General features: G+C 54.5%; 1 protein-coding gene across 2 annotated transcripts in view; it reads left to right on the forward strand.

The window, feature by feature from the left end:
- Positions 1-25,838, forward strand: part of LOC123768069 (protein C-mannosyl-transferase DPY19L3) — a 273,308-nt gene extending 247,470 nt beyond the window's left edge. For both annotated transcript variants that reach the window (XM_045758333.2, XM_069307073.1), the window contains one exon: positions 25,381-25,838. In XM_045758333.2, the coding sequence (XP_045614289.2) occupies positions 25,381-25,539 (159 nt within the window). In that variant the 3' untranslated portion in view covers positions 25,540-25,838. The remainder of the gene's footprint in view (positions 1-25,380) is intronic.
- The last annotated feature ends 244 nt before the right edge of the window (positions 25,839-26,082 follow it).

The raw sequence follows: 26,082 nt of genomic DNA on the forward strand, positions 1-26,082 counted from the left end.
AGGAGCAATGGCTTATAGAGACCCCCTTTATGATTGGGAGGATTCTATGTCTGCCATCGACCAGGATAGGCACCCAGAAAGGTAGGCGCCCCAAAACAAACCCCTATGCTTGTAAACTATTACGACCGAAGACCAAACAGGTGGACAGAAGTCCCTAAACGAAAATTAGCAAACAAGCATGACGTCATCATGTCGCCGCGCCGCTGTCTGCGCACCCTCCCCCCCCCCCCCCCACCCTCTCCTCCCCGGGAGGGGGAAGGGGGAAGCCCCAGACCCCACCATCGGCAACCCAACCATTAGTTCTTAGGCTGAGGGGCCTTCCCAGAAGGGTTGTGCCAGGGCTCGGGGCTCTTTTCGTCGGGGTAGGCCTTTAGTGCCAGATTCGGGACTGGTGGCGCCTTCGGTTCCGGCTGTTGCTGGTCGGCGTGGGGACCATCCTGTTCGCCGCTTTGGTTCTCGCAAGGCGCGGTTCGTCCTATTGACGGGGCAAAGGGGGGGGCGGCTCGCCCAGTTTGCTCACGCCTGGTCCCACGATTCGTGGGCTTTCCGGGTCGTTTCGTGTGGCCTGTGGTGGCGTTGAGTGGCTGTTCCTCCCTCGGGAGGTTCAGGGCTGGCGGGGCAGGCCTCTTCTCCTGCGCTCTGTCGGGTCATCTTGGAGTGTGTTCGTTTGGACGTGGTTGAAACGACGTCGTCCCTTAGGTGGATTTCCCGCCTGTTTCCAGTCCCGAAACGGAGCTGCGCGGACCTCCGGTTCATTCTAGACTTGTCCCGTCTGAACCCGTGGGTTTTGTGCCCCTCCTTTCGGATGACTACGCTTTTTTATTTTTTGGTTATTTGGTTTTTTATTTTTTTATTTAATAAACATGGAGCAGCCTATCTGTAGACCACCAAACGAACCTTTCTGTGGGGAACCCCTACGGCTCCCTGGAGCTTATCGGGCTAATGTATGTTATATTAGACCGGGACATTAGCTAAGGAATTCAGACCTACCAGGGATCAGAGCCAGAACCTGGCCTTTTCAGAGAGGTTTCAGGGAGCAATGGCCCCGGAAAACCCCTTGTGGTTGGGGTTTTCCTTATCTGCCATCGACCGGGGTTAGGCACCCAGAAAGGTAGGCATAACAAAACAAACCCCACATGATAAAAACCGAACATAGAGGTAGAAACTCCCTACAATCACAAGGAAACAAGCAAACATCACACTTTACTGCCGTGCCGATTGTCCGCGCAGCCCTCCCCGCCCCGGGAGGGGGAGGGGGGAGCCCCGGACCTACCGCGCCGGCTGCCAAGCTTCAGTTCGTTCGCTAATGTCAACCGGGATTGACGCTTCTTTGGCCTCAGTTTCCTAGGCGGTGTTTGCCTTGTGTGGCGTTCACTGCCGTGTGTTGTGTTGTGCGGTGGCCAGGAGTACTTCATCAGTGCCGGGGCTGCATGTGCTTAGTGGCTGACTTCCCTAAGCGCCCTGTGAGTACTGCCCTTGCGTAACAGGGTTATCTTCCCTGGGGCGTTCGGGAACCATTCCCGTAGAGATTCTTGCTGCTCGGCATTTGCCTCGCCCTTGGGGCCAGCTGGGGCTTGGGGCCCTTGTTTGGCCCTGGGTAGGGATTGGTATTGTGCTGGTTAGGGCATCAAGGTGTTGCACAGCCTGCCACCTAAGCGGCGGCCAGTTTCTGTTGTCTCTGGAGACGGTGTACTTTTGCGGGGTTTTTCTTTTGTTTTTAATTTTTCATGCCTGGTGGGGGTCTGCCTAAGGTGGTTATAGTTCCACTGGTAGTGTTTGGCGGCCCTCTGCTAGGCCCCCGTGATTGTACACATCTCGAGGGTTTTCAGTGCTATAATCTACCCTCTTGTTATGTTTGGGTTTCTTAACCGGTTAGCAACACCTTGCCCGGGCTTCCCGTAGTTGTTACCCTACGGGCCCTGGAAACCCCTGTCTGGGTTCGGGGGACCATTGAATGTGTCTTCCGGGTTCCAACCCGTCATGTACGGGATCGTTGTTTGCTGTTCCCTTGTCTCCGGGTGACAGTCGCCATTTTTACCTCCGTCATGCTGCCTGTTGGGTCACTGACACCTTGACCCGGAGTCTTGCGAGTGATTCTCTGCTTGTTCTCCAGTACTCTCCTGATGTTATTACTGTTCAGAGTACAGGCGGCATCCGTGTTGCAAGCTTGGTTAGGTTGCTGCAACATGCTAGGTTGGTTTCCCACTCGAATGCCCCGTGGCCGCCCCGTTTGGTTAGGTGCTGTTCGCCCCTTTCCCTCCATGTTCCTGGCTCCGGACCGTCTGCGGGTTTCGGGGTCGGGGCGGAGTTTAGTTGCGGCAGAGACTCGGGCGGTTTTCGGGGGCTGCCCCGTTCGGGTTGGGGACGGAGGTTTGAGCCTGTGCCTCCTGCCAAGGCTTCTGGGTCTTACCAGCGGCTCTTTCTTGTTGCCTTTCCCATGGACTCTTGCTTTTCTTTAAGGGCGGAGGGCTTGGAGGACGGCTCTGCCCCGGGGCCTCTGTTGTTGGTTCCTGGGGCTGTGGGGGTTGCCTGCTAGCAGTTCTGGGGCGGTTTTGCCCCTGCCGGGGTTTTTCTGCTGTTGGGCGACGTTTTTTGCTCATCCAGTCTGCTTGCTTCCCACATTTGCTGGCGTGTTTTTGTGTATTTAGCATCAGTCACAGTCCCTGCTGGCGGCCATTTTCGTCTGCCGGTTTCACGGCGTGGCCGCCAGGGCAGCGTTGCGGTTTGTTTACATGCGTCTGGGTGTGCGAGCGAGCATCTCGGGTGAGTTTTCAATATTTTTTCAGGGTTTTTGTTCTCCTGTTGTCGTTTCTTTGTTTTTCTGGTGTTTTCTTGCCGTTGCCTGTTCCTCTGGGAACGTTTGGGTGTTGATTTTACAATGGGTTTTTCCAATTTTTGTGTTTTGGGTCTGAGCCTTTGGGTTTAGGCTCAGTGCCCCTGGCTGGTATGCTTGCTCCCACACCTTGTCCCTCGGTTTTCGGTCTGTTGGGACCGTTTTCCCAGGGGGTTCTGCTGGGGGCTGTGCTTTGCCTTTCAGTGGTGTTCTCCGCCGGCAAATGTGGTGGTTTGGGTTCCCCCTGGTTCAATTCTGGGTTCCTTTGGGTTCCTTGGTTTCGTTCTGCCCCTTTTGTGGGTTCAGGGGACTTTGTTTCCTCGTGTGACCCGGTTCTGCCTTCTGGGGTTCCGGGGTCTTCCTGGCTTGCAGACTGATCTTTTTGGGTCTTGGCACATGTTGTGGTTGTGCTGGGACTTTGCAGTTTTGCTGTCAAGGTGGGCCTTTTGATGCAGTTTTGTGCCTTCTTTGCCTGGCCGGCGTGGTGCTCTCTGCCCACTAGTCGGCGACTTGTACTTTTACAATATATGTCCTCACCTAGTTTTGCTTGCGGGGGTTGAGCTCTGGCTCTTTGGTCCCGCCTCTCAACTGTCTCTCAACAGGTAATTACCTAAGTGTAATTACCTAAGTGTAGTTACAGGATGAGAGCTACGCTCGTGGTGTCCCGTCTCCCCAGCACTCTTTGTCATATAATGCTTTGAAATTACTGACGGTTTTGGTCCTCCACCACCTTCTCACTTAACTTGTTCCAACCGTCTACCACTCTGTTTACAAAAGTGAATTTTCGTATATTTCTCCGGCAGCTTTGTTTCGTTAGTTTAAATCTATGACCTCTTGTTCTTGAAGTTCCGAGTCTCAGGAATTCTTCCCCTATCAATTTTATCTATTCCTGTTACTATTTTGAACGTAGTGATCATATCTCCTCTTTTTCTTCTATCTTCTAGTTTTTGAATATTTAATGCCTCTAATCTCTCCTCGTAGCTCTTGTCCTTCATATATATATGAAGGTGTATAGGTTCCTGTGCCTATTGGGCTCTATCATGTCTACATGTGACATTGTATGGGGGTCAGCCTCGTTACTTGTGTGTGGAGTCACCACATTACTTTCTAGTGCTTTCCCGTTACCATTCTGAAAAAAAAAAAAAAAAATTATATCTGTGGCTCTTTTGGGTACTCAGTTTCCACCTGTGTCCCCTAGTGCGTGTGCCCCTTGTGTTACATAGCCTGTCCTTATCAACCCTGTCGATTCCCTTGGGTATCTTGAATGTGGTGATCAGGTCTCCCCTCACTTCATCTTCCAGCGAAGTGTGGTTTAATTCCCGTAGTCTCTCCTCATGACTTAGGTAGTGTACTTTTTCTTTCGGAAGGGGTTCTGTTCCCTTCTCTGTTGACTGGGTGCTGGGGGAGCAGCTTGCTCTGTTGCCTCTCGCTTGGTCCTGCTGTTGGTGGGCGCTTTGGGTTGTCTTCCGGCCTCTGCTGGCGTCGGAGGACGGCTTCTCCCCCTTGGGGGGGTTCAGAGCTGGCGGGGTGGGCTTCTTCCCCTGCGCTTCGTCATTTCCTCTTCGTGGGTGCGTGGGGCGTGGTCGATCCGCCCCATCCTTCTGGGGTTCCCGTCTGCTCTTTGCAGTCATGAGTTTTTCCCGTCTGCAGTTCTTCTGGACTTCTTCAGTCTGCGCCCTGGATCCTATGCCCTCCTCGGAGGACTGTTGTCTCCTGTTCGGATTCTGTTGGCGCCGGGTGCATGGATGGTGGCCCTGGACCTCCAGGTCACTTCTTGGCACGTTCCTCTCCAGTTTTTCTAGGGCTAGCACGGTTGGTGGTGGGGCTTCAGGTTTGCTGTTTTTATTGCCTTCCCTATTTTGTAATGGGCACTTCGTATACTCTTTGCATCTTTACCGGATCTTAGTGCCCGGTCTGAGTCTGAGATTCGGTGTCTGGCCTACCTCAACGACTGGCTGGTGTGGGCTTCCCAGTCAGTCTGCTTGTCTGCTCGCCAGGGGATAGTTCTTTCGAGATCTCCGGGTTTGGTTTCCTGGTGATCTGGAGGTTTTTCCATCTGTTTCCGTCCCGGGTTCGGACCTGGGCCTTGTTTAAGGCTCTTGGGCCCCTCATTGTCTTCCCTCCAGAAGTGTTACTGCGGCTGTGGTCCCGCCTTTGGCTGTTCAGGAGGGGGTCCCGGGTTGCTCAGCGGTTGCTTGGGCGGTTGTGCGGGAGTCTGCACTTCGGCGTGCATGTCTGCCCGCGGAGTCGGGTTTGGCTATGGTGTCTGTTGGTTCCTGCGGAGACTCCCCTTCCGCCTCTTGCATTCATTGGGTTCCTCCGGGGATCTTGTGTTGGTGCTGCGTCACCAGCTTCCTCTTGGGGGTTTTCGGGGTTCCGTGCCTTGGCACTTCCCCGAGCCTTCGCTCGGTGTGTTCACGGACGGGTCGTCTCTCGGCTGGGGCTTTGTGACCAGTGCTCACCAGGTCGGCCGAGGTTGGAGTCTGTCTGTCCGTCGGGCTCACAGCACGGTTCGGGTGTTCATGGCTGTCTGGTTTGCGCTTCGGAGGGTCCAGGTCACTAGGTACTCTACCATTCAGCTCTGTTTGGACTGTTCTCTGGTGGTTCTTGCCGGAACCACAGGGGTTTGGCTAACCGTGAGGTTCGTGACCGGGGTGTGTCCTGCGTCCTGGCGGACAGCTGTCTCGGTTCATTCCTCTTCGTGGGTTGGCCGGTCGTCACCGATTCGTTTTGTTGGCTCTGTCGGGCGTATGGACTCCTGGCCATGGACGTCTTCGGGTCAGTGTGGTCTAGGCGTCGCCCATTTTGTGGCGCCCTTTCCCACCTGCGAGGACTTCACGGTGGATGCTTTCGGCAGGACTGGTCGAGGTGGGGGGTACCTGTTCCTCTTCTCCCGGTCCAGCTGTTGCTTCGGGTTCTGGCTCGGTTGCAGCCCATTCCCACGAGAACAATCCTTATGGTTCCATGGTGGCCGGCCCGGCCTTCTTTTCAGACGCAGCTTGATAGGTGTCCGTACCCGGGGCGTTTTTCCTGAGGCTTCGCCTCTTTCAGCAGGCCGAATCGGTCCTGTCCGTGACTGGTTCGGCCTTCTCCTTGGCTCTTCGCGTCTGGTATTTTGACGTGGGTATCACCATCTCTATGGTGTTCAGGTGGCTTTGTTGACGGTGTCCCACCTGCGAGCTTCGTCTTGGAGACAGTATGACGTTTCTTACATTTTCTCGTGTTTTGTTTCCCCTCCGGCCTGCTCATGCGTCACCTGAGCCATCCTGGTCCTTGTTCAGGGTTCCTTCTTATCTTCCCCTCAGTTTGTGGTAGCCCCTTCGGTTCAGTTTCCTGCTCTTTGGTACTAGTGGTAGCTTTATAGGTGTGCAGCCTTTCTCTGTCCTGGCGCCGGTCGAGACGGCTGCTTTCCAGAGGGGTTCTTGGGGTATTGGTACCTGATTGGTTTGGCCGGGGGGGTGCGTCCTGTATTGTCTGGTTGTGCTTTTTGCTGTTGCCGGCGTACCATGTCTGGGGATGCGCTGTGGTTGATCCGGTTCCTTCGTTCCCTGTTTTCAGGGCTCGGGTCTCCCAGGTCGTCCGCAGTGTTTTCATTCTTCCAGCCTGCGGTCTGTCTTTGCGCCCGTGCTGTTCAGACGTTTGCAGCTTTTGCTGCTGTGTTGGTGACGTCTCGGGCTCATTTCGGGCGCAAGGATTTGTGGGTCGCACAGGTTTTTGGCCGCCCATCCTTATGTGTGTCTGTTCTTGGGTGTTCTTGTTGCCTTGGGTCGCAGGTTTGCGACCGGTTGTCTTGGCTTTGCGTTGCAGAGTTTGTGGCGGCCGCCTCCCGGGTTAGCCCTTTCTTTTCCTTCTCTTTGGGTATGAAGCTCCAGGGAGCCGTATGGGCCCCCCAGAAGACAACCAGCGTTGAATGTAATGAAACGCCATTTTCTGGGTGAGCCCCGGAGGCTCCCTGGCAACCCTCCCTCCCACCGGTCGGCGATTTTTTCGCGTTGGTTGAAGCTTAGCTTCCGAACTGGAGCTTGGCAGCCGGCGCGGTAGGTCCGGGGCTCCCCCCTCCCCCTCCCGGGGCGGGGAGGGCTGCGCGGACGATCGGCGCGGCAGTAAAGTGTGATGTTTGCTTGTTTCCTTGCGATTCTAGGGAGTTTCTACCTCTATGTTCGGTTTTTGTTTTAGTTTTTACCATGTGGGGTTTGTTTTGTTATGCCTACCTTTCTTGGTGCCTAACCCCGGTCGATGGCAGATAAGGAAAACCCCCAACCACAAGGGGTTTTCCAGGGCCATTGCTCCCTGAAACGTCTCTGAAGGGGCCAGGTTCTGGCGCTGGTCCCTGGTAGGTCTGAACTCCTTAGCTAATGTCCTGGTCGAATATAACAAACATTAGCCCGATAAGCTCCAGGGAGCCTCCGGGGCTCACCCAGAAAATGGCGTTTCATTACATTCAACGCTGGTTTTCTGGGGGGAGCCCCTACGGCTCCCCGGAGCTATCCATGGCTGATATGGATACCCTAACTATTTTGCATCAGTCGATGTGGGTGGAGTTCTAGGCCTACCGGGGACCATGAGCCAGAACTTGGCCCCCTCAGAGAGGCACGGGGAGCAATGGCCCATAGAAATGCACATGTGATTTGGAGCATTCTATATCTGCCATCGACCGGGACAGGCACCCAGAAAGGTAAGTGCCACAAAACAAACCCCTATTCTGGTTAAACAACAAAAATCGACAACGAGTGGACAGAACTCCCCCAGGAAAATGAACTAACAAGCATGACGTCACGCGAGCCACGCCGCATGTCGGCGCAGCTCCCCCCTCCCCGGGAGGGGGAAGGGGGAGCCCCAGACCCCCGCGCCGGCGATCCCCGCCTCAGTTCCTCGGCTGATGGGATCATGCACGGTCGTGTGGCTCCAGCTCCAGTCTTGTCTCAGTGCTGTGACTTGTTTGCAGTGCTGCTCTTACGGTGGTCGTGTGAGCTGGGAGTAGTATTCTCAGGTACTCGGGCTGCATGTGCTTAGGGTCACCTTCCCTGAGTGCCCTGTAAGTACCGCCCTTGGGGCTTGGGGTTGCCTTCCACAAGTCACCTTGGGTCTACCTCTGTTGGCTTTTCGCTGCTTGGTGTTTGGCCGCCCCGAGGGTTTGGGGGTTTCACTTCCTTGTTTACCTTGGGGTAAGTGGTAGTTATCGCACTGGTGGGGCGCAGGGTACTGCGTAGCTAGTTTTCACCTATGACATCGGCCGGCTCTGTTCCTTCTGGGTACATTGTCCACTTGTGTGGTTTTTCTTTTATTTTTGTTTTTGCCTGGTAGGGGGGTCTTCCTTGTGTTCCCCCCCCCTTATATTAGGTTTGTTTGTGTGGTGGCACCCCCTGCTTTGCTCTCGCGAGTGGACACGTCCTGTGGGTTCAGCTTTAGCAGTTTGCTTGGTAGTTTGGGGCGCCGGTTAGCAGTACCCTGCCTGGGATAACCCTTAGCAGACCCAGTCTAGGGGCCCTGGGAAACCCCCCGGGGGCTCTCGGGTCCGATAGTGGAGACCCTTGCATCCCCTCTCCCTTTGGGCGAGTTGAGGGTTGCTCTGTCCCTTTGTCTCAGGGTGACTCTCCCTGTTTTTGCCTCCGTTATGCTGCCTGTTGGGTCGGTGACACATTCGACCCTTGAGTCCTGCGAGCTTTGTTGCTTGTTCGTGACTCCATTCACCCAGTCTGCTGATGAATTCCCGTGGGTGCAGGCAGCTCGCGCCTTGCAGGGTAGGATGTTGCAATGCGCTCTGGTTTGTCGCTTCCCCGGACGCCCTGATGCTGCCCCGCTTGTGTAGGGACCCAGACTTGGGTGGTTTTGGTCGCTTCGGCCTTGGTTACTTCAACGCCCTTGTTTTTCCCCCTCCTGCTTCCAGCCCCTACGCATCTGCAGGCTTCAGGGTCGGGGCGGGGTTAGAGGTTCTGAGACTTGGGCAGTTTCGGGGGTTGCCCCTTCCGGGGTAGCTGCGGAGGCATTCGAGTCTGTTCCTCCGGCCGATGCTCTGCGGTTTTGACCAGTGGGCCCCCTTCTCTTTCAGCTCTCTCGGCTGCCCCGGCTTTTTCTTGTGAGGCCGGGGCTTTGGAGGTCGACTCGGCCCCGGGGCCTGGTGCAGAGGCTCCTGGGATTGGGGAGGAGCGGCCTTGGGGGCCTTGGGCTCCATTGCGCCCCGCCTGGATTTCCGTCCTTCTGAGCGGGGCTTACTGTTACGAGTGGGATTTTCTTTCCCCCCTCTGCGTACGATTTGGGCTTGGGTTCTGCTCCTCCCCGGGTTCGGTTCCGTGTCCCTGTGGTTTCTTCGGTTCCGTCTTCAGGAGGTTTTCAGCTAACTGCATCTCTTCGCCTGCGATGCGGTTGGCCTTGCGGCTTCCTCCTGCGTGTCCCAGAGTTTGCCTCCATCCTGGTTCCTTCTGCTCTGGACAGGTTGGGCTCCTTGTAGCCGTTTGGGCTCCTTGTAGCCGTTTGGGCTCCTTGTGGCAGTTGGGCTCCTTGTCGCCGTTTGGGCTCCTTGTAGCCATTTGGGCTCCTTTGTGGCCGTTTGGGCTCCTTTGTGGCCGTTTGGGCTCCATTGTGGCCGTTTGGGCTCCTTGTAGCCGGTTGGGCTACTTCTCGCCTTGTTGGGCTACTTCTCGCTTTATTGGGCTACTTCTCGCCTTGTTGGGCTACTTCTCGCTTTATTGGGCTACTTCTCGCCTTGTTGGGCTCTTTCGCGCCTGGTTGGGCTACTTCTCGCCAGGTTGGGCTACTTCGCGCCTGGTTGGGCTACCTCCTTTCGCGTCCTGCGCATGCGCGGTGGGAGTTTTTGGTTCCGGGCGGTGTGCACACGTGTTCTACTCCAATTCTCTCGAGGGGGGCTTTGCCTCTCGCTCTTTTCTTATTCCCATCCGTGCCCCGTTGCTTTGGGGGTGTTCTGGGGTGCCGCTGTGTGGAATTCATGAGGTTTTTTCCCTGCGTTCAAGGGTGGGGAGCCTCCTTCGCTGCTCCCCTCCTCCTCTCCAGCATGGGCGCACTGGCCTCCTCTGGCGGATACGGACTCGAACGCTTGCGTCATGGCCCTTCAGGGCCTATGTTCTGCAGGTGAGTTGGTGCGGTTTTGGCGTCTCCTTCATCCTGACGCTGTTTTTGTTTTTGGGAATAGGAATGGGTGTACATACGTACTTGTGAACGTGGACCGTATCACCCGAGGTGCCTACTGCAGGGCTATTAGCCCATACTGGGCAGCTCTTGTTCTCTCCACCTGATTTGGAATCAGGATTCACGTATGGGATGTGGATGTTAAGTCACTGCTCACCAATGTGCCATTGAATGAGATAATTGTAGTGATGACGGGCAAGGTTTATCAGGATTCAGTACACGCACTTGACATCTCAGAAAGCACACTTAGGCATACTAAGCAAAACACATTAGGCCCAATAAAATTGTAACATGAACTTTGGAGAGCAAATTTTTCAGCGTCTTTCCCAAGTGAAGGACACAAGAGTTACAGAAAATTCATGCTAGAACCTTATACAGTGTACTGTATAACCCTTTTGGCCATATACAGTAACACATGCATATACATAGAGTATGTATTTATGCCTTAATATATGTTATTTATGTATATGCATACTTTAATAGCGAACAAGACATAAAAGAACATACAGTGTTCCTCGGTTCACGGGTGTCTGCGGGTGGCCTCTTGTCCTTTCCGAGGCGGTTCCTGCCTGTACTCCTCCTGCCCCTCTCCTATGCTTGTCTAACCTTGCTTGAGTTCGGGGCCCCGCCTCCACCTTGTTCCGCAGTGCAACGGTGGGGGTGCCTGTTTGGTGGTACGTTTTCCTGTGTCGGAGGTTTTGTGTTCGCCTCCTTGAGCTTGCAGGTTGGGTTCTGGCTTGGTTTCCGCCTCTCCCCTGTCGTTTGCCTGTCGGGCGGATTCTGTGCTTCTTGAGCACTCTCATCTCTGTTCTTGGGGCAGTGTATGGGGTCAGCCCATGTTGGGCTGCCTAATGTGTTCCTTTGATTGCCTGTTACACTGCACACGTTTCTTCGTCCTTGTGGCTCTGTTGGGTGCTCAGTTTCCGCCTGTGTCCCCTTGTGTGCCACTCTTGTACGATTTATCTATCTTCTCTGTCGCTTCCTTGGGGAGTGTGGAGACGTTTTGCTGCAGTTTTGGTACTGCAGCTGGGTGTCGGGGTTGGTTGTGGCGTTATGTTCGGCCTTTCCTTGCCGGTCTTGCTGTGCCGGGTTTGGTTTTTCCATGTTCCTTGGATTCTGTCTTGTCCTCGCCTCCTTGTGCTGGCTGGGGATGAGCTTGGGGTCTTCGTCTCGCCCCTCGCCTATCCTCCGGTTTCGGTTCAAGTTCCAGAGCCAAGTGGGCTCCCTTTCTTCGTGTTTTTCACGGCTGCCCCAGGGTTTTTCTTGACGCTGGGGCTTTGAGGGGACAGCTCGGCCCCGGGGCCTGCAGGATGGGTTCCCGGGGCAAGGGTGGGGCTCATGTGAGGGGCCTCAGGCCCCGTTGGTCCCCGCCGGGGTCTTCTACCCCTCGGGGAGGGACTTGCAGTTTGTGGTGTGGGGTTTTCCGTTCCCCCTCTCCACATGTGCTTTGAGGGCGTCGGCCCCTCCCTGGGCTCGGTTTCCTTGTCCATTGTGCCCGTTGTTCCCGTCCTGTCAGTGGGTGCTTTTCTACGATCTTCGCCCCTTTTTTCCGGGACGGGCCTTCTCCGTCATGTCCCCCTCTTCTTGGGGTTTCTGCATGACTTTTGGTCTCGGGTGCGACGGGGTTTTGGTGCCTTCGTCCTTTGTGTTTGCTCTTTTTGTTCTCGAAGGTTCGAGACGGTTTTGCTCCTTCCCGTTTTCTGGTGCGTCTGTTGTCATTCGGTTGAGCTTCCCTCCGGTCCTTTCTAGGGCTTGTGGGTCCTCTTCCCGGCAGCTTCTGGGTGTTGGCTTTTTTCTCCTTTTGTGAATGTCTCTTCACACTGTCTCGGCGCTACTAGTTTTCCTGGGTGCGATTTTGCTCCTATTAATGAGTCTTTTCGCTCCTGCCCTTCTGCGGGATGTTGGTGCGGGGCGGCTCCTTATGCGATTTCCTTCCCTGTCAGCTGCCCTTGTGGAGGTGGACTTGCGCACTTGTGGCGTTTTCGTTTTGGTCCTGCGTTTTCTTTTCCCTCCTGGGGCTCATGGGATTGGCTTGCGGTGGATGTAGAGGCGCTTCGGGCCGTTCCTGGGTCTGGCACCTTGGTTTCTGCTGCTAGCTTTCGGTATCGATATTCCTTCTGCGCCGTTTCGCAGGTTGTATCATGCGTTGTTACACCTCCGTCCTGCTTCTGCACTGCCTGTGTCGTCCTGGTCTTTGGACGGGGTGCTCTCCTGTTTTTCTTCTCCTTGGTGGTTGTGGCTCCTTGGGGTCAGGTTTGCTTTGCCTCGGTTTTCTTTTTGTGTTGGCATTCGCCTCTGGGGGTCGTGTGGCAGAGCTTCATGCTCTTCTCAGGCGCAGTGGTTTTTGGCTCCTATGGTCGTAGTCATAGGTTTCTTTGTCTGCGGCCGTTCTCCCTTTTTTCTGGCGGATGATATTCCTTGGGTTATTGTCTCGACTTCGTGTTGAGGAGTGATTCACCGACCGCCTCCCGGGTATGTCCCTTTGTTTTCTTAGGTAGTCTTTGGTGAGGTAGCTCCGGGGAGCTGTAGGGGCTCCCCCTAGAAAACCAGCGTTGAATGTAATGAAACGCCATTTTCTGGGTGAGTCCCGGAGGCTCCCCGGCACCCTCCCGCCCTCCGGTCGGCGGGGTTTTTTCACGGTTTTGATATCCAGCCTCAGAACTGGGGCGAGGATCCCCGGCGCGGGGGTCTGGGGCTCCCCCTTCCCCCTCCGGGGAGGGGGGAGCTGCGCAGACATGCGGCGCGGCTCGCGTGACGTCATGCTTGTTAGTTCGTTTTCCTGGGGGAGTTCTGTCCACTCGTTGTCGATTTTTGTTGTTTAACCAGAATAGGGGTTTGTTTTGTGGCGCTTACCTTTCTGGGTGCCTGTCCCGGTCGATGGCAGATATAGAATGCTCCAAATCACATGTGGATTTCTATGGGCCATTGCTCCCCATGCCTCTCTGAGGGGGCCAGGTTCTGGCTCGTGGTCCCCGGTAGGCCTAGAACTCCACCCACATCGACTGATGCAAAATAGTTAGGGTATCCATATCAGCCATGGATAGCTCCGGGGAGCCTCTGGGACTCGCCCAGAAAATGGCGTTTCATTACATTCAACGCTGTTTTTCTGTGGGGAGCCCCTACGGCTCCCTGGAGCTTATCGGGCTAATGTATGTTATGTTAGACCGGGACATTAGCTAAGGAGTTCAGACCTACCAGGGACCAGCGCCAGAACCTGGCCCCTTCAGAGAGGTTTCAGGGAGCAATGGCCCTGGAAAACCCCATATGGTTGGGGGTTTTCCTTATCTGCCATCGACCGGGGTTAGGCACCCAGAAAGGTAGGCGTAACAAAACAAACCCCACATGGTAAGAAACTACAACAAAAACCGAACAGAGAGGTAGAAAACTCCCTACAATCCCAAGGAAACAAGCAAACAAGCAAACATCACACTTTACTGCCGCGCCGATCGTCCGCGCAGCCCTCCCCACCCCGGGAGGGGGAGGGGGGAGCCCCGGACCTACCGCGCCGGCTGCCAAGCTCCAGTTCGTTCGCTAATGTCAACCGGGATTGACGCTTCTCTGGCCTCAGTTTCCTAGGCGGTGTTTGCCTTGTGTGGCGTTCACTGCCGTGTGTTGTGGTGTGCGGTGGCCAGGAGTACTTCATCAGTGCCGGGGCTGCATGTGCTTAGTGGCTGACTTCCCTAAGCGCCCTGTGAGTACTGCCCTTGCGTAACAGGGTTATCTTCCCTGGGGCGTTCGGGAACCATTCCCGTAGAGGTTCTTGCTGCTCGGCATTTGCCTCGCCCTTGGGGCCAGCTGGGGCTTGGGGCCCTTGTTTGGCCCTGGGTAGGGATTGGTATTGTGCTGGTTAGGGCGTCAAGGTGTTGCGCAGCCTGCCACCTAAGCGGCGGCCGGTTTCTGTTGCCTCTGGAGACGGTGTACTTTTGCGGGGTTTTTCTTTTGTTTTTCATTTTCTTGCCTGGTGGGGGTCTGCCTAAGGTGGTTATAGTTCCACTGGTAGTGTTTGGCGGCCCTCTGCTAGGCCCCCGTGCTTGTACATGTCTCAGGGGTTTTCAGTGCTATACTCTACCCTCTTGTTATGTTTGGGTTTCTTAACCGGTTAGCAACACCTTGCCCGGGCTTCCCGTAGTTGTTACCCTACGGGCCCTGGAAACCCCTGTCTGGGCTCGGGGGACCATTGTATGTGTCTTCCGGGTTCCAACCCGTCTTGAACGGGATCGTTGGTTGCTGTTCCCTTGTCTGCGGGTGACAGTCGCCATTTTTACCTCCGTCATGCTGCCTGTTGGGTCACTGACACCTTGACCCGGAGTCTTGCGAGTGATTCTCTGCTTGTTCTCCAGTACTCTCCTGATGTTATTACTGTTCAGAGTACAGGCGGCTTCCGTGTTGCAAGCTAGGTTAGGTTGCTGCAACATGCTAGGTTGGTTTCCCACTCGAATGCCCCGTGGCCGCCCCGTTTGGTTAGGTGCTGCTCGCCCCTTTCTCTCCATGTTCCCGGCTCCGGACCGTCTGCGTGTTTCGGGGTCGGGGCGGGGTTTAGTTGCGGCAGAGACTCGGGCGGTTTTCGGGGGATGCCCCGTTCGGGTTGGGGACGGAGGTTTGAGCCTGTGCCTCCTGCCAAGGCTTCTGGGTCTTACCAGCGGCCCTTTCTTGTTGCCTTTCCCATGGGCTCTTGCTTTTCTTTAAGGGCGGAGGGCGTGGAGGACGGCTCTGCCCCGGGGCCTCTGTTGTTGGTTCCCGGGGCTGTGGGGGTTGCCTGCTAGCAGTTCTGGGCGGTTTTGCCCCTTCAGGGGTTTTTCTGCTGTTGGGCGTCGTTTTTCGCCCTTCCAGTCTGCTAGCTTCCCACATTTGCTGGCGTGTTTTTGTGTATTAAGCGTCAGTCACAGCCCCTGCTGGCGGCCATTTTCGTCTGCCGGTTTCCCGGCGTGGCCACCAGGGCGGCGTTGCGGTTTGTTTACATGCGTCTGGGTGTGCGAGCGAGCGTCTCTGGTGAGTTTTCGAAAAATTTGCAGGGTTTTTGTTCTCCTGTTGTCGTTTCTTTGTTTTTCTGGCGTTTTCTTGCCGTTGCCTGTTCCTCTGGGAACGTTTGGGTGTTGATTTTGGGTCTGAGCCTCTGGGTTTAGGCTCAGTGCCCCTGGCTGGTATGCTTGCTCCCACACCTTGCCCCTCGGTTTTCGGTCGGTTGGGACCGTTTTCCCAGGGCGTTCTGCTGGGGTCTGTGCTTTGCCTTTTAGTGGTGTTCTCCGCCGGCAAATGTGGTGGTTTGGGCTCCCCCTGGTTCGATTCTGGGTTCCTTTGGGTTCCTTGGTTTCGTTCTGGAGGTTTCTTCCTCTTGGGCCCCCTTTTGTGGGTTCAGGGGACTTTGTTTCCTCGTGTGACCCGGTTCTGCCTTTTGGGGTTCCGGGGTCTTCCTGGCTTGCAGACTGAGCTTTTTGGGTCTTGGCACATGTTGTGGTTGTGCTGGGACTTTGTGGTTTTGCTGTCGAGGTGGGCCTTTTGATGCAGTTTTGTGCCTTCTTTGCCTGGCCGGCGTAGTGCTCTCTGCCACTAGTCGGCGGCTTGTGCTTTTACTATATATGTCCTCACCTAGTTGTGCTTGTGGGGGTTGAGCTCTGGCTCCTTGGTCCTGCCTCTCAACCGTCCGTCAACAGGTAATTACCTAAGTGTAATTACCTAAGTGTAGTTACAGGATGAGAGCTACGCTCGTGGTGTCCCGTCTTCCCAGCACTCTTTGTCATATAACGCTTTGAAACTACTGACGGTCTTGGCCTCCACCACCTTCTCACTTAACTTGTTCCAACCGTCTACCACTCTATTTGCGAAGGTGAATTTTCTTATATTTCTTCGGCATCTGTGTTTAGCTAGTTTAAATCTATGGCCTCTTGTTCTTGAAGTTCCAGGTCTCAGGAAGTCTTCCCTGTCGATTTTATCAATTCCTGTTACTATTTTGTACGTAGTGATCATATCACCTCTTTTTCTTCTGTCTTCTCGGTTCCTGTGCCTCTTGGGCTCTGTCATGTCTACATGTGACATTGTATGGGGGTCAGCCTCGTTACTTGTGTGAGGAGTCGCCACATTACTTCTTAGTGCTTTCCCGTTCCCATTCTGACACTCCAAAAAAAAAAAAAAAAAAAAAAAAAACATAAAAAAGAAAAAAAAAAAAAAAAAAAACTTTAATTCTATCTGGCTCTTTTGGGTACTCAGTTTCCACCTGTGTCCCCTAGTGCGTGTGCCCCTTGTGTTACATAGCCTGTCCTTCTCAACCCTGTCGATTCCCTTGGGTATCTTGTATGTGGTGATCAGGTCTCCCCTCACTTCCTCTTCCAGCGAAGTGTGGTTTCATTCCCGTAGTCTCTCCTCATGACTTCGGTAGTGTACTTTTTCTTTCTGTAGGGGTTCTGTTCCCTTCTCTGTTGACTGGGCGCTGGGGGAGCAGCTTGCTCTGTTGCCTCTCGCTTGGTCCCGCTGTTGGTGGGCGCTTTGGGTTGTCTTCCGGCCTCTGCTGGCATCGGAGGACGGCTTCTCCCCCTTGGGGGGGGGGTTCAGAGCTGGCGGGGTGGGCTTCTTCCCTGCGCTTCGTCATTTCCTCTTCGTGGGTGCGTGGGGCGTGGTCGATCCGCCCCATCCTTCTGGGCTTCCCGTCTGCTCTTTGCAGTCATGAGCTTTTCCCGTCTGCTCTTTGCAGTCATGAGCTTTTCCAGTCTGCAGTTCTTCTGGACTACTTCCGTCTGCACCCTGGATCCTCTGCCCTGCTCGGAGGACTGTTGTCTCCTGTTCGGATTCTGTTAGGGCCGGGTGCATGGATGGTGGACCTGGACCTCCAGGTCACTTCTTGGCACGTTCCTCTCCAGTTTTTCTGGGGCTAGCACGGTTGGTAATTACCTATGTGTACTTACCTAAGTGTAGTTACAGGACGAGAGCTACTCTCGTGGTGTCCTGTCTTCCCAGCACTCTGTCATATAATGCTTTGATTATAATTGTCATATTGTCATATAATGATTGTCATATGTCATAATATGTCTTAATATGATTGTCATACAATGCTTTGGTGGTGGGGCTTCAGGTTTGCTGTTTTTATTGCATTCCCTATTTTGTGAGGGCACTTTGTATACTCTTTGCATCTTTACCGGATCTTAGTGCCCTGTCTGCGTCTGAGATTCGGTGTCTGGCCTACCTCGACGACTGGCTGGAGTGGGCTCCCAGTCAGTCCGCTTGTCTGCTCGCCAGGGGATGGTTCTTTCCAGATCGCTGGGTTTGGTTTCCTGGTGATCTGGAGGTTTTACCTTCTGTTTCTGTCCCGGGTTCGGACCTGGGCCTTGTTTCAGGCTCTTGGGCCCCTCATTGTCTTCCCTCCAGAAGTGTTACTGTGGCTGTGGTCCCGCCTTTGGCTGTTCAGGAGGGGGTCCCGGGTTGCTCAGCGGTTGCTTGGGCGGTTGTGCGGGAGTTTGCACTTCGGCGTGCTTGTCTGCCCGCGGAGTCGGGTTTGGCTCCGGCGTCGGTTGGTTCCTACGGAGACTCCACTTCCGCCTCTTGCATTCCTTGGGTTCCTCTGGGGATCTGGTGTTGGTGCTGCGTCACCAGCTTCCTCTTTGGGGTTTTCGGGGTTCCGTGCCTTGGCAGCTCCCCGAGCCTTCGCTCGATGTGTTCACGGACGGGTCGTCTCTCGGCTGGGACTTTGTGACCAGTGCTCACCAGGTCGGCCGAGGTTGATGGAGTCTGTCTGTCCGTCGGGCTCACAGCCCGGTTCAGGTGTTCATGGCTGTCTGGTTTGCGCTTCGGAGGGTTTGGGTCACTAGGTACTCTACCATTCAGCTCTGTTTGGACTGTTCTCTGGTGGTTCTTGCCGGAACCACAGGGGGTTTGGTTAACCGTGTGGTTCGTGTCCGGGGTGTGTCCTGCGTCCTGGTGGACAGCTGTCTCGGTTCATTCCTCTTCGTGGGTTGGCCAGTCGTCGCCGATTCGTTTTGTTGGCTCTGTTGGGCTTATGGACTCCTGGCCATGGACGTCTTCGGGTCGGCGTGGTCTAGGCGTCGCCCGTTTTGTGGCGCCCTTCCCACCTGTGAGGACTTCACGGTGGAGGCTTTAGGCAGGCCTGGTCGAGGTGGGGGGTACCTGTACCTCTTCTCCCGGTCCAGCTGTGGCTTCGGGTTCTGGCTCGGTTGCAGCCCATTCCCACGAGAACAGTCCTTATGGTTCCACGGTGGCCGGCCCGGCCTTCTTTTCAGACGCTGCTTGATAGGTGTCCGTACCCGGGGCGTTTTTCCTGAGGCTTCGCCTCTTTCAGCAGGCCGAATCGGTTCTGTCCGTGACTGGTTCGGCCTTCTCTTTGGCTCTTCGCGTCTGGTATTTTGACGCAGGTATCGCCATCTCTATGGTGTTCAGGTGGCTTTGTTGACGGTGTCCCACCTGCGAGCTTCGTCTTGGAGACTGTATGACGTTTATTACGTTTTCTCGCGTTTTGTTTCCCCTCCGGCCTGCTCATGAGTCGCCTGAGCCATCCTGGTCCTTGTTCAGGGTGCCTTCTTCTCTTCCCCTCAGTTTGTGGTAGCCCCTTCGGTTTCAGTTTCCTCCTCTTTGGTACTGGTGGTAGCTTTATTGGTGTGCAGCCTTTCTCTGTCCTGGCGACGGTCGAGACGGCTGCTTTCCGGAGGGGTTCTTGGGGTTTTGGTACTTGTTTGGTTTGGCCGGGGGGTGCGTCCTGTGTTGTCCAGTTGTGCTTTTTGCTGTTGCCGGCGTGCCGTGCCTGGGGATGCGCTGTGGTTGATCCGGTTCCTTCGTTCCCTGTTTTCAGGGCTCGGGTCTCCCGGGTCGTCCGCAGTGTTTTCCTTCTTCCTGCGGTCTGTCTTTGCGCCCGTGCTGTTCAGACGTTTGCAGCAATTGCTGCTGTGTTGGTGACGTCTCGGGCTCATTTCGGGCGCAGGGAATTGTGGGTCGCACAGGTTTTTGGCCGCCCATCCATATGTGCGTCTGTTCTTGGGCGTTCTTGTTGCCTTGGGTCGCAGGTTTGCGACCGGTTGTCTTGGCTTTGCGTTGCAGAGTTTGTGGCGGCCGCCTCCCGGGTTAGCCCTTTCTTTTCCTTCTCTTTGGGTATGAAGCTCCAGGGAGCCGTAGGGGCTCCCCACAGAAAACCAGCGTTGAATGTAATGAAACGCCATTTTCTGGGTGAGCCCCGGAGGCTCCCTGGAAACCCTCCCTCCCACCGGTCGGCGGTTTTTTCGCGTTGGTTGAAGCTTAGCTTCCGAACTGGAGCTTGGCAGCCGGCGCGGTAGGTCCGGGGCTCCCCCCTCCCCCTCCCGGGGTGGGGAGGGCTGCGCGGACGATCGGCGCGGCAGTAAAGTGTGATGTTTGCTTGTTTGCTTGTTTCCTTGGGATTGTAGGGAGTTTTCTACCTCTCTGTTCGGTTTTTGTTGTAGTTTCTTACGATGTGGGGTTTGTTTTGTTACGCCTACCTTTCTGGGTGCCTAACCCCGGTCGATGGCAGATAAGGAAAACCCCCAACCATATGGGGTTTTCCAGGGCCATTGCTCCCTGAAACCTCTCTGAAGGGGCCAGGTTCTGGCGCTGGTCCCTGGTAGGTCTGAACTCCTTAGCTAATGTCCCGGTCTAACATAACATACATTAGCCCGATAAGCTCCAGGGAGCCTCCGGGGCTCACCCAGAAAATGGCGTTTCATTACATTCAACGCTGGTTTTTTGCCTCCGCCACGCTGCCTGTTGGGTTGGTGATACTTTCGACCCTGAGTCCTGTGAGTGTTGCTGCTTGCTTGTGACTCAATTTACCCAATCCTCTGATGATTCAATTCAGGTACAGGTGGCGCGTGCGTTGCAAGCTAGGTTTCGTCTGTTGCAACGCACTCAGTTGCTCACCCGGATGCCCCGGGGCTGCCCTGCTTTGCTTTTCGAGACCCGGACTTGGGGGTGGGGGGTCGCTTCGATCCTGGTTCAGTCCACACCTCTTCGTCCTTCCCCTCCTGTTGTTCATTCTGGTCCCCTCCCCCTTCCCATGCTTCCGGCCTCGAAACGTCTTAGGGTTTTGGAGTCGGAGCAGGGGTTACTTGATCTCGAGACTCTAGCAGCTTCGGGGGATGCCCCTTCTGGAGGGTGGCGGCAGAGGCTTTCGAGTCTTGTCTCCCGGCCGAACCTTCTGGGTCTGACCAGTGGGCCCCCTTTCTTCCGGCTTCTACAGCTGCTCCGGCCTTGTCTTGTGGGGTCGGTGCTTGGGGAGAGGACTCGGCCCCGGGGTCCTGCTGTGAATAACCTCGTTGCTGGGGAGGGGCTGACTTGGGGGCCTTGGGCCCCGCTGGACCCCGCCTAGGTTTTTCTTCCCTCTGAGCGGGGCTTGTTGTTACAAGGAGTGGGGTTTTCTTTCCCCCCCCCCCCCCCCCCCCCCCCCCCGCTTTGTGTATTTGGATTTGGATTTGGTGTCGGCCCCTTCCCGGGTTCGGTTCCGTGTTCCCCTGGGTGCGTTGGTTCAGTCTTTCCGGAGGTTTTCAGCTTATCGTATCCAACCTGGTGTTGTGCGGGCAGCCCTAGCAGCATACCTCCTGCGTGACCCGGATTATGCCTCGGAGATGGATCCCTCCGAATTCATATTTGGGACTTTGTTCCCTTTCTGGTTCCGTTACGAGGTTCCAGAGTCTTCCTGGCTAGCGGACTGTCCCTTGTTTGTTCTGGATTCCTGGCAATCCTTCTGCCGTTCCCACACGCTGGAGTGGTGGGAAGCTTCCACGGTGATTAAGGTTTTCCTGGGGGCGATCTTGAGTACCTGAACGAGAGTTTGTTTTCCCCTACCCTTCCCGGCGATGTGGGCATTGTTCAGCTCCATGTGCAGATTCCCTCCCTTTCGGCGGCACTCGTGTTGGAGGACTTGCACGCCCGGGGCCTATTGGCTTCGGCCTTGCGGTTTTTTTTCCTCCTTGAGCTGTCCTCGGATTGGCTCTTGGAGGATGTGAGGGTGCTAGGGTCCGGCGCCTTGTCCTCGGCAGCGTGTTCGTTGGCTGCCTTGTTGAAGCTTTTCGTGCCAATTTTGTGGGATGCGGCTTCCCTGTTTTATGCTTCCTGGCTCGCATGTCGGCAGGTGGTGCTGCTGATTTTCTGCGTGGAATCTACTTGGGCTCTGGCTCTTAGGCTGTCATCGCCTTCTTGTCCTCTTCTGTTTGAGGCATCGGCTGTGGTGCAGTTTATCCAGGCTACGTCATTGGCTTGTCGTCCGATGTCGGAATTGTTGGTTTTCCGGGGGTCTTGTGGTGGGTCTTCCCGGAAGGGTCATGCCAGGGTTCGGGGTTCCTCGTCATGGTAGGCCACTAGTGGCAGGTTCAGGTTCAGCTCCTTCTTTGGACCTGCCCTTGTCTGGTCAGCGTGGTGTTCGCTCTGCTCGGGGTTCTGGGTCTCGTAAGGGGCGCCGGCGCTTTCGCAGATTGCCCCATTGACAGGGCGATGGGAGGAGGCTTGCGTTGTTCGCCCACGCCTGGTCCCACGATTCGTGAGCATTTCGGGTCATGTCTGTCGGCCTGCGATGGCGTTGGGTGGCCCTCCCCTTGGGGGATTGGGGCTGGCAGGGCAGGTTTCTTACCCTGCACTGTCATGTCATCTTGGCGTAATTCGCTTGGGCATCGTTGAAACGACATCATCCCTCAGATGGGTTTCCCATCTGTTTCCGGTACCGAAACAGGACTGTGCAGACCTGAGATTCATCCTGGACTTGTCCCGTCTGAACCCCTGGGTTCATTGCCCCTCCTTTCGGATGACTACGCTGCCCCAGGTTCGGCTCCTCTTGGATTCGGAAGCTTGGATGGTGTACCTTGACCTCCGGGACACTTATTGGCACGTCCCGATTCACCCAAGGTTCCGGGACTGGCTCGGTTTTGTTGTGGGGCGTCATTGTTACCGCTTTCATTGTCTCCCGTTCGGATTGAACCTGGCAGCTCGTGTGTTCACGCGCCTTACGCGGGTCGTGGTGGCCCGTTTGCGTCTCTTAGGTGTGCGGCTGTTGGCCTACCTCGACGACTGGCTGGTTTGGGCTCTCAGCCGTTCAGCTTGCTTGCTAGCCAGGGATTTGGTTCTTTCCCAGCTTGCTGGGTTCGGGTTCTTGGTGAACTGGCGGAAGTCCCATCTGGTTCCCTCTCAGGTTCGGACTTGGCTGGGTCTTGTTTGGGACTCTCCGACCACTTCCTTGCCTCTCCCTCCGGGGTCTCTCCTGCGGCTGTGGTCCTGCCTTCGTCTGTTTTTGGGAGGCTCTCGGGTCACCCGGCATTTGCTCGAGGGGCTATGTGGGAGTCTGAACTTCGCGATTATGGTCTACCCGCCGGGTCGGGCGTGGCTTCGTCGGCTGTTCTGGTTCCTTCTGGGTCGTCCCTTCCTCCTCTCTCGCAATCGCTGCGTTTGACCCCCGGGTACCTTGCGTCGGCTGCTGCGTCGCCGGCTTCCTGGTTCAGTGCCTTGGCGCCTACCCGAGCCCTCGCTCAATGTGTACACGGATGCATCATCTCTTGGCTGGGGCTGTGTGACCAGTGCTCACCAGGCCGGCCAGGGGCGCTGTAGTCTGTCCTTCCATCGAGCTCACAGCACAGTGCGAGAGTTCGCACTGTGCTGTGAGCTCCATTCGAACTGCTCTCCGGTGGTTCATTGCTTGAACCGTGGGGATTCGATGCAGTCCTTGCCTCTTTGGAGTTGGTGGCTTTCTAGTGACTCGTCTGCTGAGTTCTCATGGTTTGGTTCTCCTGGCGGTTCACGTGCAGAGGGTGTCCAACTTCTTGGCCGACGGCCTGTCTCGCTTTGTTTCCCTCTCCACGGAGTGCACGGTCGACAACCCTTCCTTCCGTTGGCTTTGCCAGACGTTCGGGCTTCCCGAGGTGGACTTCTTCCCGTCGGCGTGGTTGAGGCGCCTGCCCGTGTATGCGGCGCCCTCTCCCGATCACGAGGCCGTCGGGGTCGATGTCTTTCAGCTAGACTGGTGGAGGTGGGGTTCTTGTACCTCTTTCCCTCGGTTCAGCTGTTGCTCCAAGACCTTAGAGATCTTAGTTGCTCCACGCTTAGAGATTTACCAGGGAAGAGTTGTCCTTCTGTCCCCTTGATGGCCGGCCCAGCCTTGGTTTCAGGCTGCTTGCTGCTTGCTCGGTGTCCGAACACGAGGGTTTTCCCGCGGCTCCACCTCTTTCAGCAGATTGGTCCAGTGCGTCACATGGCTGGTTCGATCTTCTCCTCGAGTCTTCGTGTATGGTTTTTTGACTCGAGTCTATCATCATCTCTATGGTGGTTAGGTGGCTTCCTTGTTAGTGTCCCACCTGTGGGCTTCTTCTCGGCGGCAGTATGAAGTTTCCTGGTGGTCCTTCTGTTTCTTTTTGCGTCATCGTGTTGGTTCGCTGTCGGTTAGGGTGGTTTTGTCCTTTCTCTCTTGGTTGTTTCAGGACCGTCATCTTATGCCTAACACTGTCGTCTATCGTGCGGTACTGGTGGAACCGCTTCAGCTTGCCTTCTGTATCGATGTTACGTCTGTACCGTTTCACAAGTTGTCTCGTGCTTTGTTTCACTTCTGGCCTGCTCATATGCCACCTGGGCCGTCCTGGTCTTGCTTACCTATCGTCTCCTCGTTTTGTCGTGGCCCCTTCGGTCCAGAATTGTTTCTCCATGGCTCTTTTCCTGTTGGCATTGGCCTCTGGGGGTCAGGTTGGGGAGCTTCATGTTCTCCTCCAGCGCAGGGGTTTCTGCTCTTTCCGTCGTGGCGATTGTTTTGTTCGCCTGCAGCTGTCTCCTTTTCTGGCGAAGAATGAGACTGCTGCATTCCGGAGGGGTCCGTGGGTGGTTGATGCTTGGTTGGTACAGCCAGGGGTGCATCATGCTTTGTGTCCGGTTGCGGCGCTTCGCCGTTATTTGCGCGCCACGGCTTCTGTGGCTAGGGATGCGCTTTGGGTTGATCCGGTTTCCCTTCTTCCCTGTTCGCGGGTTCGGGTCTCTCAGGTCGTCCGCAGGGTTATAAAATCCAGGCAGCCTGCAGTCTATTCCCGTGCCCATGACGTCCGTAAGTTCGCAGCTCTTGCTGCTGTATTTGGGAACATGTCTTGGTCTGATATTCGGGCGCAGGGTTTTTGGCGGTCGAACAGGGTCCTGGCTGCTCGTTACCTTGTGAATGTCCCTGGGCCTCGTCGGGCCTGTGTTGCTGTGGGTCGGCGGTTGCAGCCAGTTGTCTCGACTTCGAGTTGAGGAGTGAGCAACGACCGCCTCCCGGATTAGTCCCTCTTTTTACCGTCTGTGGGTAGTTAGCTCCGGGGAGCTGACAGGGCTTCCCCCCAGAAAACCAGCGCTGAATGTTATGAAAAGCCATTTTCTGGGTGAGTCCCGGAGGCTCCCCGGCATCTCTCCCTCCCTCCAGTTGGCTTTTTTTTTCATGTTTTTGACATCCAGCCTCAAGAACTGAGGTATGGGTAGCCGGTGTGAAGCTCCCCTTCCCCCCTCCCGGGAAGGGGGGAGCTGGGCAGACAGCGACGTGTGACGTCATACTAGTTTGCTCATTTTCTGTTGGGGAGTTCTATCCACTAGTTCGGGTTTTGGTAGCAATTTGAACCAGAATAGGGGTTTGTTTTGGGGCGCTTACCTTTCTGGGTGCCTGATCCGGTCGATGGCCGACATAGAATGCTTCCAACCACATGGAGGTTTCTATAGGCCATTGCTCCCCATGCCTCTCTGAGGGGGCCCGGTTCTGGCCGTGGTCCCCGGTAGGCCTAAGAACTCCATACACACGACTGATGCCAAAGTCTGACATTAGCATATCAGCCTGGATAGCTCCGGGAAGCCTCCGGGACTCACCCAGAAAATGGTGTTTCATTACATTCAACTGCTGGTTTTTACCACTGCAATGTATTGTAATATATATTGCTTATTATCGCATGGGTATTAACACGCTATATGTGTTTTAATACCCATCTCTCTGATAACTAAGGTTACTAGAGCTTGTGCATATATAGTCCAACATTTGTTGCATACTTATATGTAGCTCTGCTAAACACAAGTAGCCAAAATCGGCAATACAAAATGAGCAACTAGTAAGGGTCTGTTATACTTGTCTGGATGGTCATGATCTTGGCCGCTCCTCCTTATGAAGGACTATGTTATGTACTCATCATTCAAATAATTTGTTGTACTCTACTGTTATAAAAGAATAAAGATTACAAGTCATTTAAATTGTATTATTAGTTACATAATGTTAATTATAAATTACAATATAAACTGCAGTACAGTAATCAATTAATTTAGGAATATAGTTGAATTGTGAATGAGATTGCAGAGTGATGGCTTAACAAACAATTAAGTTGAATTTGCAATGAGCTTTCAAGTTGCTGTAAAAACTGCATGGTGAAGTAAAGAAATTCAGATGTTCACTAATATTTAAAATTTTCCTTAATTTACAGATACCTGAAAGTGGAGGACATGCTATGTCAGGCTTACATAAGCCTCTACACGGAAGATTTTGTGACATGATACGCCACAAATTGACAGCGTACAATAGATTTTTCTCATTAGTCATGAGTAATAAAACTTTCAGGGTCTACAGAGTTGCTACCACTTAGATGTAATTTACTAAACAATTCATGTCCCGGTAGTACAGTCGGGGTTCATTCTCAACTCTCAATCGGGAAATCTGGGTTCGAATCCCAGGCAGACAGAAATATTGGGCATGTTTCCTATCACCTAATGCTCCTCTTTCCCTACCAGTAAATAGGTACTCAGGAGTTAGCTTGTTGTGTGATTGCATCCTTGGAAGATCAGTAATTTGACCCTTGGGGGGACCTCGATAAAAGACTATGATGTATATGTACACTGACTGTCTGGCCCTCGACACGATGAATTATAAATGATAATTAATTAGTTTGTTGGAGTTTACATAAACCCTTAACCTGCACAACCCCTTTTTTGAAGTTGTCTTCTTGCTGCACACAAAAGAAAAAATTGCAAAACAATTTCCCCATTTTATATTGTGAAACATTTATTTCTGATGTTGGAAAAATTCCAAAAAATCTAATAATTTTAATGTGTCCATTATGACATAAAGAAATTTTGAAAATGTAAAATTTCAAGAATTAATTTTTAATTAAACTATTTGTAATAGATTT

This window comes from Procambarus clarkii, chromosome 59 (assembly GCF_040958095.1).
Source record: "Procambarus clarkii isolate CNS0578487 chromosome 59, FALCON_Pclarkii_2.0, whole genome shotgun sequence".
In the NCBI taxonomy this organism is placed as follows: Eukaryota; Metazoa; Arthropoda; class Malacostraca; order Decapoda; family Cambaridae; genus Procambarus; species Procambarus clarkii.